Here is a 12,977-nt window from a genome sequence, read left to right on the forward strand (position 1 = left end):
CAGTGTCGCCGGGGCCGGGCACGGCCCCGCGCGGAGAGGTGGGCCACCGCGAGGCGGGGCGGGCGGCAACCGGCAGCCGGGGCCGGGCAGGGGGCTCGGGCTTCAGTTCGAGGGGCGGGGGAGCGGGTGACGTGAGCCGGGCCGGGCGGGCGGAGTTGGGGCCCGCTCGGGGAGGCGGGGGCGAGCGCGCAGAGAGGCAGACGCGCGGAAGGAGGCGGCCGAGCGGCGCGGGCGGCCCTGCGGCGGGCGCGGTGGGCGCGGGCGGCGGGGCCCCGGGATCCCCGCGCGCCTCCTCAGCGCGGCGCCGCCGCCGCGCGTTCCCACGCCCCGCGCTCCACGGCGCCCTCGCCCCGCGCGCCTCCCCCGCCCGCCTCCTGCCGGCCTCCGGCGCCGCGTCCGTCTGCGGAGCGAGCGCTCAGACGGAGCCCCCGGCCAACTTGAGCGGCGCCGAGCGGCGGCGGAGTCCCCGGCAGAGCCCCCCGAGTCGGTGGCGCGCGCAGGGGAAACGCGTCCGCCAGCGTCGCCGCCGCCCGCACCCCCGGACCTCGCCGCCCCCTCGGCGCGGGGCTCTGGCCGGATCGAGAACCGCGCTGCGAGACACGCACTGTGCGCGGCGGCGCCGCCCGCCTCCCTCTTCGCGGCTCCGGAGGACGAAGCCGCCGCTCCCCGATCCTCGCCTCGCGGCCGCGGCGCCGGAGCGCGCCCCTCCCGGGCCGGCAGCCGGCTCCCTCACCTCACCGCTGCCTTCTCCGGGTCGCTCCCGGAGGGGGTCGCGAGCCCTGCACCCGGGCTCAAGGATGTGCGCCCCAGCGGGCCGCCCCGCCTGAACCATGCGCCCCAACGGCGGCGGCGCGCCGGCCGGCATGGAGCCCCGCGCGGCCGCGCTCTGACTCGCTCTGCGCCCCGCGGCCGGCGGGCGGCGGGCAGCGGGCAGCGGGCGGCGGCGGACCGAGAGCCGGAGACCGGCGCCGCGGGACGGAAGCGAGCGGGCGCGGGCGCCGCGCAGATGGCCGGGGCGAGCGAGATCTGAGGCTCTGCTCCCCGAAACGTGACCATGTGGATTCAACAGCTTTTAGGACTCAGGTGAGCGACCCGGCCAGCGCCGGGGTGCGTGTGGGCGCGCGGGTGCGTGGGTACCGAGCTGGGCTGAAGCGGCGCTTTCCTCTGTGTTGCGAATAAAGCGAACCCCTCTCTGCTCCTGTGAGAGGCCAGCCGGTGCCCCGGGATCCGGGTCGGGGAGCCGCTCCGGAGCTTGGAGCCCCGGAACCGGCTGTCCCGGGTTCCGCGTGTCCGGGTCCGGGTGCCCGCCCCATTTCTCCCGGTTCTGGGGCCGGCCGGGCGCGCCTGCTGCTCCCGGCGCCAGCAGCGCAGTGTCCTGGCCAGCCGCCCCGGCGCGCCGCCTCTTCGGGGCCCAGGGGAGGCGCGGGCCGCTGGGCGCGGCGGGCTGTGAACCCAGGGCGGGGGCCGGGGCTGCCAGGGAAAGCCAGGGGGCTCCGGGTCTGGCGAGAGCTCGGCCGGCGGAGTTAGAAGAAACCGAAGCCTGATAGCCACGACCGCCCCCTTTTCCCCTTCCTCGGGGCCCCGGGGCTGAGCAGGGGCCTCCTGGGCTCCCAGCTGCCGATCCAGATGTTTGCCGGTGACCTCCGGGCCCGACGGGCGCGCACAGCTGGCGGGCAGCTGGGGCGGGAGACGTTGAGGCTCTGGGGGAGCGCGGGAGGGCACCCTTTCTCCCCTACGGGCAAACACCCTCCAGGAACGCCCTGGGGTTTGCCTTTGTCCCGGACTCCAGGGCCGGTTGAAACCGGGGGTTCGAGCTCGATGCCCGCAGCAGGGCTACCCAAGAAGACCCTTCGGGGCAAACTTTGCTCGCCTGCCACGGCTCTCGGGTTTTAGCCCTTCTAGGAGCCAGTCGGACACACTTGTCCCCTTGGCGGGGCAGACGGCCTGCGATCCGTCACCCTTCCGCCGGGGTCTCAGCGGAGCTGGTGCGTGTGGGTCCCGGGTTGCATCGGAGAACGGGAAGGACGCAGGCGGAGGCTGCGAAAGCCAGCGTGCGGTTCTCGAGTTTGTCCACTGGGATGCACTGCACTCCCGCTTTGGGGAGAAAGGGGCCCGGTCGTCGCCGGAGCCTGTGCCTGAGCCGCCCCCACCACCAGCCGATAAAAGCTGGGGGGAGCGGGCTGAGGGGGGAATCGAGTGCGCGTCCTGATTTTGAGAAACTGGGAGAGGACGGAGCCCTCAAGGCGTCTCTTAGCTACCCTTGATTTATGAGACGATTCCCCAGTCCCGGGGCAAAGCCTGTTGGAAATATCTAGTGAGAATTGTCCAGTGTTATCCTTGGCCTTTTTCTTGAAAGCGGCGTTTCTTGTCTGGGTGGCCGGGTCGTGTTCGGCGGCCTGGGCTTTAATAGGTTAATACTGAAGCGGGTTGCGCTGGATATTGGCTCAGCCTGAATCGATGTCCTGTACTCAGACTAGATAAGGTTTAGGCTCAGCCGCTCTGGGACGCAGACTCCATGGAGCGTCAGGGCAGCTCTGCCCGAGTGACCCCTTCCAGGTGCCCTGCCTCTGCCTGCCGGGTTTCAGCCAGACTCCAGAGCCTTCCAAAAGATCAAAGGGGTCTCCCCTCTTTGGGAGAGGGTGCTCCTTCAGCTCCCAGACACCTCCCCAGCTTCTGTCTGGCACTGCCTTCCTGATTGCCGGCAAGTTATTTGAACCGACATCTTTCTTTATTACCAACTTGCTAGATTGAAAGATTAGTATATTTTGATAAAGAGAAAAGTGAATAAATATTACGGGAAAAAAGAACCTCTCTGGTGGTTCACTAAAACAGTTCATCTAACGCATCCCTGAGTGAGGTCTACCTGGGATTTTGCTTTAGGAAATAGTTCTGTTGCTGATTTTGAAGTTTGACCTTTTGTTTTTTTCCCTTCAGTGTTAGCACAAGAGATTTTCTGTAAATGTGCCTCTGAGGACCGGCTGTCACCTCTTGGGGAGGCTGGCAGGAGAGAGCTCTGTCATGTCTGAGAGCCACCCCCTGGCCGGCTGGCCAGGAGAAGGGGCCGTGCTTGGAGGGTCTGTGTTTCTGCATCTCACCAGGCACAGCGTAACAGTCACTAAAAGCCAGGGATGGCTTGCCTGGGACCTGCTAATGCGTTTTTCCTTGAAGGCAGCCCACTACCTCTGCTCCTCCCAAGCCCCTCCATGGCTCCCCCAGGTGAGCACCGGGCATTGTGCTGTCTGGCTTCCAGCCTGGTTAGGTCAAGCAAGCATAAGATACGGGGCCCAGGTGACGAGACGGCCCTGGGCACGACCCGAGTGAAGACTCTCAGCTCTGGCTTGCGAGACAAAGTCTGGGCTAGGATTTCTGCTTCTGCATTGGAAAGGAGCTGTGTGCGGTGCCTTTTCTTCCGAGGAGGAGGAGGAGGAGGAACAGATTGAGTGTTTTGGAGCTGTTTTTATGCCTTTTTGGTGGTGGTTGTAGCAGAGCTCCAAAGATACCTTCCATCCGTGCAGATAAAGGTATCTTTTGAAGGTGGCCTCAGAGCCCTGCCAGCTGCGTCCGAGCTCGATCTGGGAGCAGCTTGAAGGGGATGCTTACTCAGCAGGCGGCACAGATTTTAGAGTTCGGCCGCCTGCTTGTGAGTGGCCTCTGAGGCTACAGCCCTCCACGTAGCAGCTTTATGGGGGGCTCGGAGCCTGCGAAGCACTTGCCAGGAGTCCTCAGGGGCTCCTTGGAGGCCTGGTGTCTGTCCTTCTGCTTGTTCTTCCAGGCTAAGGTTCTGTTGCTCCTTCTGTTCCAGAGGCCCTGGGTGTGCCTGCGGTGGGGGAGGGTCTGTAGCAATATAAGATGACTCTTCTTTCATGGAGATTCACACAGGTCCCCACCGGCCACACGGTACCATGTTTGGGTCTCTGTGCACAGTCCCAGTGTCTTGGTTGTCCCCATCGCTGCCTGTAAAGTCCTCCAGTAGCTGGGGCCCTGCAGCTGGGCTTTAGAGGACCAGGTCAGAGGCTCTGTCCACAGATGTCACCCTCCTGGTCAGTCTTGGTCCTCACCCACTTCCAGCTGCTGGCACCAAATTGATTACCACTGGAGCCCCTCGAGTGTCAGTAGCCGTTATACTCATCCAGGACAATATTGCTGGAATAAATCATCATTTTAGGAGACAGCTCACATCTTTTCTGCCACGTGGGTGCATCTCCCCCCACCACTCAAAGCTCCCCCACCCCCCAGGGGACACACTGTCTAAGCAGAGGAGGGGGAAGTAGGCTCCTCCCAGCCTGTTAATTGATTTATTCTTTGGTTGATTTATTCTAATCACCTGCTTCTTTTTCTTCTGTGCATCAAAGAGGCCAGTAAGTAGGGAGCAGGGCACAAGCTGAGACAGCTCCTCGCCTCCCTGAGATGTCTGTCTCCCAGTCCCTGGAGAAAGAGCCGCCTTCTTCCTCATGCATCCTGCATCCTCCTAGCCAGGTCGCTCAGAGGGAACAGCGGCATCCCATCCCCCTTGTGGTCCCCAGCCCCAACACGGACACCGTCAAGGTGTTTGGCAGGTGTGGGCTGGGGGTGCTTCTTGAGTTCTTCGTCCCCCAGCCGTTGTGTGGGGAAACCACAGGGTGCACAGAGCACGTGGGTCAAGGCTGCACCCTGGGTCGCAATGAAGTGGGTGGACACCAAGCCCCAATCCGGCCGACCACTGCTCAGCCTCCCAGAGGCCCAGGCTCCTGTCTGGGGTTACGTAAGAGTCATCTGCTTTCCAAACGTAGTTGCCAAGTTTTCTTCAAAGGGCTACAACTCAGTAGAGACCAAATTGATGTAGAGATTAGCTTGGAAAGCCAAATATATCCTTGATCTAGATTTTCACGTTTGAAGTCTGGCTCGAGAGGGTTTCTCCTGCCCGATGCCAGTCAGCCAGGAGGGGGAGGCAGGAGGCGGACTCACTGGGGCTACAGCAAACAGACCCTGTGGCCCCAGGCTCCACTCTCTCTCAAGACCCCCTTCCAGGAATTCAGAGGAGCTGGTGCGTCAGGAGGCCATCCAGTGGGGAGTGGTGGTTACGTAACTCAGATTAACTCAGTTCATAGAAAGTCGGAGGCTGCAGTGTTCCCATGTCAGAGCTCCAGGAGCCCTTGGGTCCTGGCTCCCCCGGTGGCTATCCATATAGAGCCTGGATTGTTTCTGGCTGTTTGAAGGAGGCTGCTCTGGCCCCCTGTTGGGAGCAGCACTCTCTACAAGCAATGAGCCAGGCATAGTAGGGTACTTCTTCAGGGCCTCTTCCAAAGCCCCTTCCAGAAGAGCATGCAGGATCCATCCCCTACTGCTGCTGGTGGTGGGTGGAGGTAGTGAGCTGGATTGTCTCCTAGCAACCTCTGGACCAGCGGAGTTAATTGGGATGTCCCAGCAGGCGCAGGGAAGTAGCCAGATGATGAGTGATGTTTCTCTGAGGATGCTAAGAGGCTAGAAGCCCCTGTTCATCTATGGGCATCTTCATAGTAGATAAATACCTCCAACATGACCCAAAGAGAGCTTGGGTGGAGGACAGTGGGAATGATGGCATCCATTTTGCCCTTGTTGGCTGTGACCCACTGACCTGGGCACCATCAGAGTGTCATGTGCTGGCAAAGAACAGGGTCCTGCTGCTGTACTGTGGGAGACTAGGGGATCAGGGGGCTGGGAGGGAATCGGGGTGGGGGGGATCAGGGGGTTGGGGGAGGGCTGGAGGGGGGCTAGGCTGGAGGGACTAGGGATTGTATTTGCATCTCCATCCCATACGTGCACTCTGAAAGAAGCTATTACTTTCTCTTTCTCCCCTCCCGCCCAAGACAAGGTGGGTGGCAGCCGTGCTGGGTCCATCTGTGCATCAGCCTTCCCCACACGCTGATCAGGCGCTGATTCTGTCCACTCACTGGGGCTTTTGTCATTTGGTGCACTTTCTCTTGGGTGGTCAGCCAACAGAGCCCACTGCCTCTGCCCTCTTGCCGTTTCCAGCCCAGAATGGGCAGTGGCCTGGACCGTGTGTCTGCTGAGACCTCCTGCCTGACTCTGCAGCAAGTCAGTGTTTGAGCCCTGTGTGTGACCTCAGGGGTTTCAGCTGGCGCTGGAGACTCAGGGAGTGTGTCTGCTGGGGATACTGGTGCACCTGTGCTCAGGCTTCCTGGTTGGTGCTGGAGAGGAGCCCTGGTCTCTGGGCTGTGGGTGATGAGGGCAAGGGCCGTCTCACCCTTCAGGACCTCTTGAGTGCTGCCACTGTGTAGATGCTCAGGAGCTCTCTGTAAATGAGTAAACTTATCCACCTGGCACAGTGCCCATGCTTTTTCCAAGTGTTGCCCTTGTAGTTACTTGGCCTTGACTCTAAACTAAGACCCAGGAAAGGAGTGCACAGCCAGAGCCAGGTTTAGGTTGAGACTCTGTTCTGCCCCCCACAGATAGAGACCTTCTTCAACCCTACTTATTGGTGCTCACAATTCCACCATTAGAGATTCATTCCTTTGGCTTGAAACTTCATCACAATTGGAATGCAGGCATGTTCAGGAAAAACTATCTGAGCTACTGATCTGATAAGAACTGAAAGTACTCAGTGCGATAGTTTTCAGTTACTATCAGTTCAGTAGGAGTGAGAGCATCCAATTTTTAACTTTCTGAGAGGAAAGGTGAGTGAAGAAAAGAGAACACGAAGGCAGGTGGCACAGGTCTGGCAGTGGGAGCTACGGTGCCACCAAGGGAGGCCTGAGAGACATGGGGTAGAAGTTGAGGGCAAAAGGCAAATTCACTGGCCTTGCCCTGGGCTGAGGTCTCCCCTCCCCTGGACTGTCTTGAGGAATAGGGAGAGTTAATGTGCCTACTAGGGACTAGTGGAAGACAGGGCCAACGCATCTGCAAGAGAATATTCTGGTCAGTATAGGAGTGCAGGTAGGCAGCTGGAAGATGCTGAGGAATGGCAGTAACACATAGACACCTCAAGCGATGTCTGTTCCTGTCTTAAATGTGAGCTGTGGAATTTGCACTGTATTTGGATAAAATATGCATGCTTTTTTTAAAATTGAGGTATAATTTTCATGAACATTATATTAATTTCAGGTGTACAGCATAATGATTCCATACTTGGATACCTGTGAAATGAGCAACGCAGTAAATCTAGTTAACATTTGTCACCGTACATAGTTAATTTTTTTCTTATGATAAGAACTTTGGTGGGGGGGATACATTAAGAGGTTGGGATTAACATATATACACTACTATATAGAAAATAGATAATCAACAAGGCCCTACTGGATAGCACAGGAAACTATACTCAGTATTTTGTATTAACCTATAAGGGAAAAGAATCTGAAGAAGGATATAGATAGATAGGTAAATAGATAGATAGCTGTCGTTTAGATACTCAGTCATGTCCGACTCTTTCGTGACCCTGTGGACTGCAGTCTGCCAGGCTCCTCTGTTCATGGGATTTCCCAAACATACTGGAGTGGGTTGCCGTTTTCCTTCTCCAGGGGATCTTCCTGACCCCGGATCTCACCCACTTAGGCTGCATTAGCAGACAGATTCTTTACCACAGAGCTATTGGGGAAGCTTCATAGATGGAGCTTTATTTTATATATATATATATATATATCTTTGCTGTATACCTGAAACTAACAAGACAGGGTAAATCAACTATAATTCAACTTAAAAAAGAAATTAAAAAACAAAACAAAAAAGAACTTTTAAGATCTACTCTCTCAACAACTTTCAAATATGTGATTCAGAGAACAGGCTGGTGGTTGCCAGAGATGAGGGGTGAGGGGTGGGGAGTGGGTGAAAGGGTGGTCGGGTAAAAAGGTACAAATTCCAAGAATAAAATAAGTCCTGGGGCTGTCACGTGCAGCTTGACACTGTAGTTCAGGAGACATATCTGCTGTAAATGTCTGTATAGCACAGAAAAATGTCCTGATCTCTATTTTCACTTATATCTCTCATTGAGTTTGTTCCTCAGTTTCTAAGTGCTTGGGCATGCCCCACCCTGAGTGGATGCTGAGCAGACCCAGAAATGAGTGGATTTCTCCTCTTCGAGACTCCTCACTGCAACAATGGGGGCAGGCAAATGAGGGGTAAAACACCCTTATTGGGGTGAAGAGGAGCACTGTCCGATAGAAATATAACACGGGCTACACTGGTATTTTGAAATTTTTCAGTAACCACATTGAAAAAAAAATGTAACAGGTGAAATCAGCTTGAATGATATATTTAATTTTTCAGTATGTGCAAAATAGCATTTCCACTTGTCATCAGTCTAAAATAGGATTAATGAGGATTCCTTTTACATTCTTACCCTGCTCTGAGTCTTGGAGACCAGGGGTGCAGTTTGCTTTCATTTCTCCTTCTGGACTTGCTGCATTTGGGGGCTCATACTGGACACTTCCGTATGGAAACTCAGAAGTGAGAAAAGCACGTGTTTGGAGACCGCCACCTGCCCAAGCAGCGTGTCATGTTGGCACCATTGCTCCATTAGTAAGAGCTCCGAGGAGGGCCAGTCTGGCCAGCAGCCCTCCTGATTCAACAGCGGGCATTTGCTGATGCCAGCTCTATGCCAGGTCGGCGCCAGGGCCAGAGGCAGAAGGATGAGCTGGGGTGGGGGCAGTGGCTGCTGCCATTAGGGGTCCTCGGCTTGGAGAGGGGGGAGGGTTGTGCTAGCACGTCCTGTACTCCATACCTAGCATACCATCAGGGGCCCCCCACCAAGGGCCCCCCCACCAAGCTGTAATAAAACCCTTTTGGGGGCTTGAAGAGCAGACGGCAGAGCTGTTCCTTTGTAACAGAGGAGTCAGAGGCCAGGGTCAACTGATACAGAGGAAAAGACCAATGAAAGAGCCTGCTGCTGCTGCTGCTGCTAAGTCGCTTCAGTCGTGTCCGACTCTGTGCGACCCCATGGACTGCAGCCTACCAGGCTTCTCTGTCCATGGGATTCTCCAGGCAAGAACACTGGAGTGGGTTGCCATTTCCTTCTCCAATGCATGAAAGTGGAAAGTGAAAGTGAAGTCGCTCAGTCGTGTCTGACTCTTAGCGACCCCATGGACTGCAGCCTATCAGGCTCCTCCATCCATGGGATTTTCTGGGCAACAGTACTGGAGTGGGGTGCCATTGCCTTCTCCCATGAAAGAGCCTAGTGAACACAGAAGCTGTGTTGCCTGTCAGAAAGGAGCACTGACCCCCAGGATTGGGGGGCATTCCCTGCCCCACCCAAGTGTGCCCCAGAGCCAGTGCCTGGAGTGAGCACACCCTGGGGTGACAGACCTCCTGATGGACCCCTCTCCCTCCAGCAGTGTACATTCACTGGATCTGTCCTGGTGGGGGCCTCCATCCTCCACCCCGCCCCCCAGCACTTGTCACCAACGCTGAGAGTCCGTGATACCTCAGGCGCTTGGGAGGAGGACAGATGGGGAATCACCAAGGCCTGGTTTCCTTGAAGATTTTAGGAATGTTTTTGTAGAAACAGGTGTGTGTGTGTGTGTGTGTGTGTGTGTGTATGGTGTGGGTGGTGTCTGGGTGGAGTGAGCATGTCTGTTGGGAGTTTATGTGGGTGTGTATTTGGGGAGTTTAGGGGCTATTGGGTCTCCAAGCACTTATCAGGAGTTCCAGCTCCAGGTGAAGAGACTAGTTTTTAAACAAAACTCTTCCTGCAGGAGGGAATTTGGTATGTTCACAGGACTGACGATCTGGATAAAGAAGCCTGAACAACCACGTCAGAACCTGGCTTCTGACAAATGCTCAGAGAGACAACAGACCCCAAGGCAGCTGGTGGGCAGCTGATCAGAGCTGCACAGGTACAAGGGGGCTCTTGAGCAGATTTAGGGGCAGTGTCCTTGCAGTGACCAGCCCACCCTGTGCCTTCAGGAAACACTGATGGGGAACTCACCAAGTGCAAGACCTTGGCTCTGGGCACACTTCTGGGCAGTGGGGTGTGATTTGTGAAGGGACTGCACTTTGCTGAGGTGCCCTGAGTGGTCATTTGTAGTTACCTGTTCTTGAGTATTAAAGAATTTGTACTGTGGAGCAAGCCCACAGTATGGGAGTCTGTCTGTATTAAATGGTAAACTCTTTGAGCTCTGAGAAAACTCCCTTTTTGATATCATCTAAGTCTTTTTGAATGTACTGACTTAGTTAAGCAGGGCACAGATTCACTGTTGTTCAGTCGCTAAGTTTTGTCCTACGCTTTGTGACCCCGTAGCCTGCAGCACACCAGGCTCCTCTGTCCTCCACTACCACCTGGAGTTTGCTCAAATTCATGTCCATTGAGTCAGTGATGCATCCAACCAGCTCATCCTCTGCCACCCGCTTCTCATTTTGCTTTCAATCTTTCCCAGCATCAGGGTCTTTTCCAGTGAGTTGGCTGTTTCCATCAGGTGGCCAAAGTATTGGAGCTTTAGCTTCAGCATCAGTCCTTCCAGTGAATATTCATGGTTGATTTCCTTTAGGATTGACTGGTTGGATCTTGCTCTCCAAGGGACTCTTGAGAGTCTTCTCCAGCACCACAATTCAAAAGCATCACTTCTTCATCACTCAGCCTTTTCGATGGTCCACCTCTCACATCCATACATGACTACTGGAAAAAATCATAGCTTTGACTATATGGACCTCTGTTGGCTAAGTAATGTCTCTGCTTTTTAATATCGTGTCTAAGTTTTTCATAGCTTTCCTTCCAAGGAACAAGCATATTTAATTTCATGGCTGCATTCACTGTCCATAGTGGTTTTGGAGCTCAAGAAAGTAAAATCTGTCACTGTTTGCACTTTTTCCTCTTCTATTTGCCATGAAATAATTGTAAAACCTCTAAATTCAAACTTAAGGAACTTTGGGGCAACTTAAATGAAGATTAAGTGGCTTCTTGTGCCCAAATCCAATGATGCAGCCTTTTCAAATTGATCTATAGGCTCTACCAGCTGTTGTGAAGATTCCAGCAAAAGAAGGGTGAGGAAGGAGTAGTCATAAGTGTCTGTAGAAGAGGGATCTCAGGAGTTCAGTATTGATTGATGGACCTCAGTGTGCCAGGGCCCTGTACAGAATTTTCATGCTATTTCATGGACTCCCTGGTCCTGAAAAAAGAACATGTAGGTTGGAGGAAGGGAAGGTCTCATGGAGAAGTTCTGACAGCAGGAAAGTGTTATTAAAAAGCTATCATTCTCAATTCTGTAGATCAATATAATTTATGAAAATAGACCAAGAAAGTCCTTAACAAAGTATTAATAAATAGATAAACTTAGCAACATGGAAAAGAAGCATATGGGGGCTTTCAAGGTGGCTCAGTGGTAAAGAATCCGCTTGCCAGTGCAGGAGATGCAGGTTTGATCCCTGAATCGGGAAATTCCCCAGGAGATGGAAATGGCAACCCACTCCAGTATTCTTGCCTGGAGAATCCCGTGGACAGAGGAACCTGGTGGGCTACAGTCCATGGACTCATAAAGAGTCAGACGTGACTTAGCAGCTGCACATGCATGCAAAAAGAAGTATGCACCGTGACAAAGTGAAGTTTATACCATGGATGCAAAGATGGTTCAATATTTGGAAGTCAGTTAATGTAATGTATCATACTGCTACTGCTGCTAAGTCACTTCAGTCGTGTCCGACTCTGTGTGACCCCATAGACGGCAGCCCACCAGGCTCCCCCGTCCCTGGGATTCTCCAGGCAAGAACACTGAAGTGGGTTGCCATTTCCTTCTCCAAATGTATCATAAGAAAAGGCTAAAGAAGAAAAATCAGAGGATCATATGTGTTTAATAAGTTCAGAACTTATCTGTGATGAGAACCTCTAGAAAAAAGGACTAGGAGTGCATTGCCTCAACTTGATAAAGGACATTTATAAAAACTACCACTGACTTGATAGTTAATGCTGAGAAACTGGATGTTTTTCCCGAGATGAGGACAAAGTCAAGGATATGCACTCTCACCACTGTTACTTAACACAGTGCTAGAAGTTCCAGCCAGTGTGCTACAGGAGAAAAGGAAATAGAAGACATACAGAAAAGGAGAAATAAAACTGTTCTTATTTGTAGATGATACAATTATCTCTATAGATATGATTATCTACATAGAAAACCTCCTGTAATCTATTTTAGAAAACTCCTAAAGTTAATAAGTGAATTTAGCAAGGTTGCAGGATATGAGATAAATTTACAAAAATGAATTATATTTCTATTATCAGGGAACACACAGACACTGAAATTTAAAAATGCAAAACCATAAGTGATTACAGTTGCTAAAAAATGAAATATTTCAGTGCAAATCTAATAAAACCTGTTATCCTGACAGCTTGTATTCTGGGAACTACACAATGGAAGAGTCAAAGAAAGTCTGAATATATGAAAGACATACCAGGTCCATGTACAGGAGGACTCATCATAGTGTATGTTGAGAATGTCGCTTTTCAGATTGATACAGAGGTTTAGCACAATTCTAATCAAAATCCCAGCAAAATATCTTAACATATAGATAATTCTAAAATTCATATATAAATGTAAAGGAACTAGAATAACTAAGCCAGTTTTGAAAAAGAATTATAAAATAAGAGGCATCAGTCTATCTGATTATGACATTATGTAACTACTGTTATCAAAACTGTGTAGTATCAGTGAAGGATTAGATCCACAGATCAGTGAAACAGGAACAAAGATTTTAGACTCCCGCAAGTACGCACAATTGATTTTTGACAAAGGTACAGATTCAGTGGAGAAAAGACAGCCTTTTCAATAAATGATACAAGAACAAAAGGATATTTATAGGCAAAAATAAAATCCTCACTTTATACAAAATTAACCCTGGATACAAAATTCTGGATCACAGAATTAAATATAAAATGCGAAAACACTAAAACTTTTAGGAAAAAAAAATCTACAAGATGTGGGGCTTCCCAAATAGTTCTTAGACTTGACAGCAAAAGCACAGTCCATAAAAGGGAAAAATGATAAATTGGACCTCATCAAAATTTTTACATTTTCTCTGTG

General features: G+C 52.7%; 1 protein-coding gene across 1 annotated transcript in view; it reads left to right on the forward strand.

Annotated features, from left to right (window-relative positions):
• Positions 1-913: 913 nt before the first annotated feature.
• The window catches only part of AJAP1 (adherens junctions associated protein 1), a 129,497-nt gene continuing 117,433 nt past the window's right edge, over positions 914-12,977 (forward strand). The window contains exon 1 of the mRNA XM_070384466.1: positions 914-1,083. Coding sequence (XP_070240567.1) covers positions 1,055-1,083 — 29 coding nt within the window. The 5' untranslated portion in view covers positions 914-1,054. The remainder of the gene's footprint in view (positions 1,084-12,977) is intronic.

Source organism: Bos mutus, chromosome 16 (genome assembly GCF_027580195.1).
Source record: "Bos mutus isolate GX-2022 chromosome 16, NWIPB_WYAK_1.1, whole genome shotgun sequence".
NCBI classification, from domain to species: Eukaryota; Metazoa; Chordata; class Mammalia; order Artiodactyla; family Bovidae; genus Bos; species Bos mutus.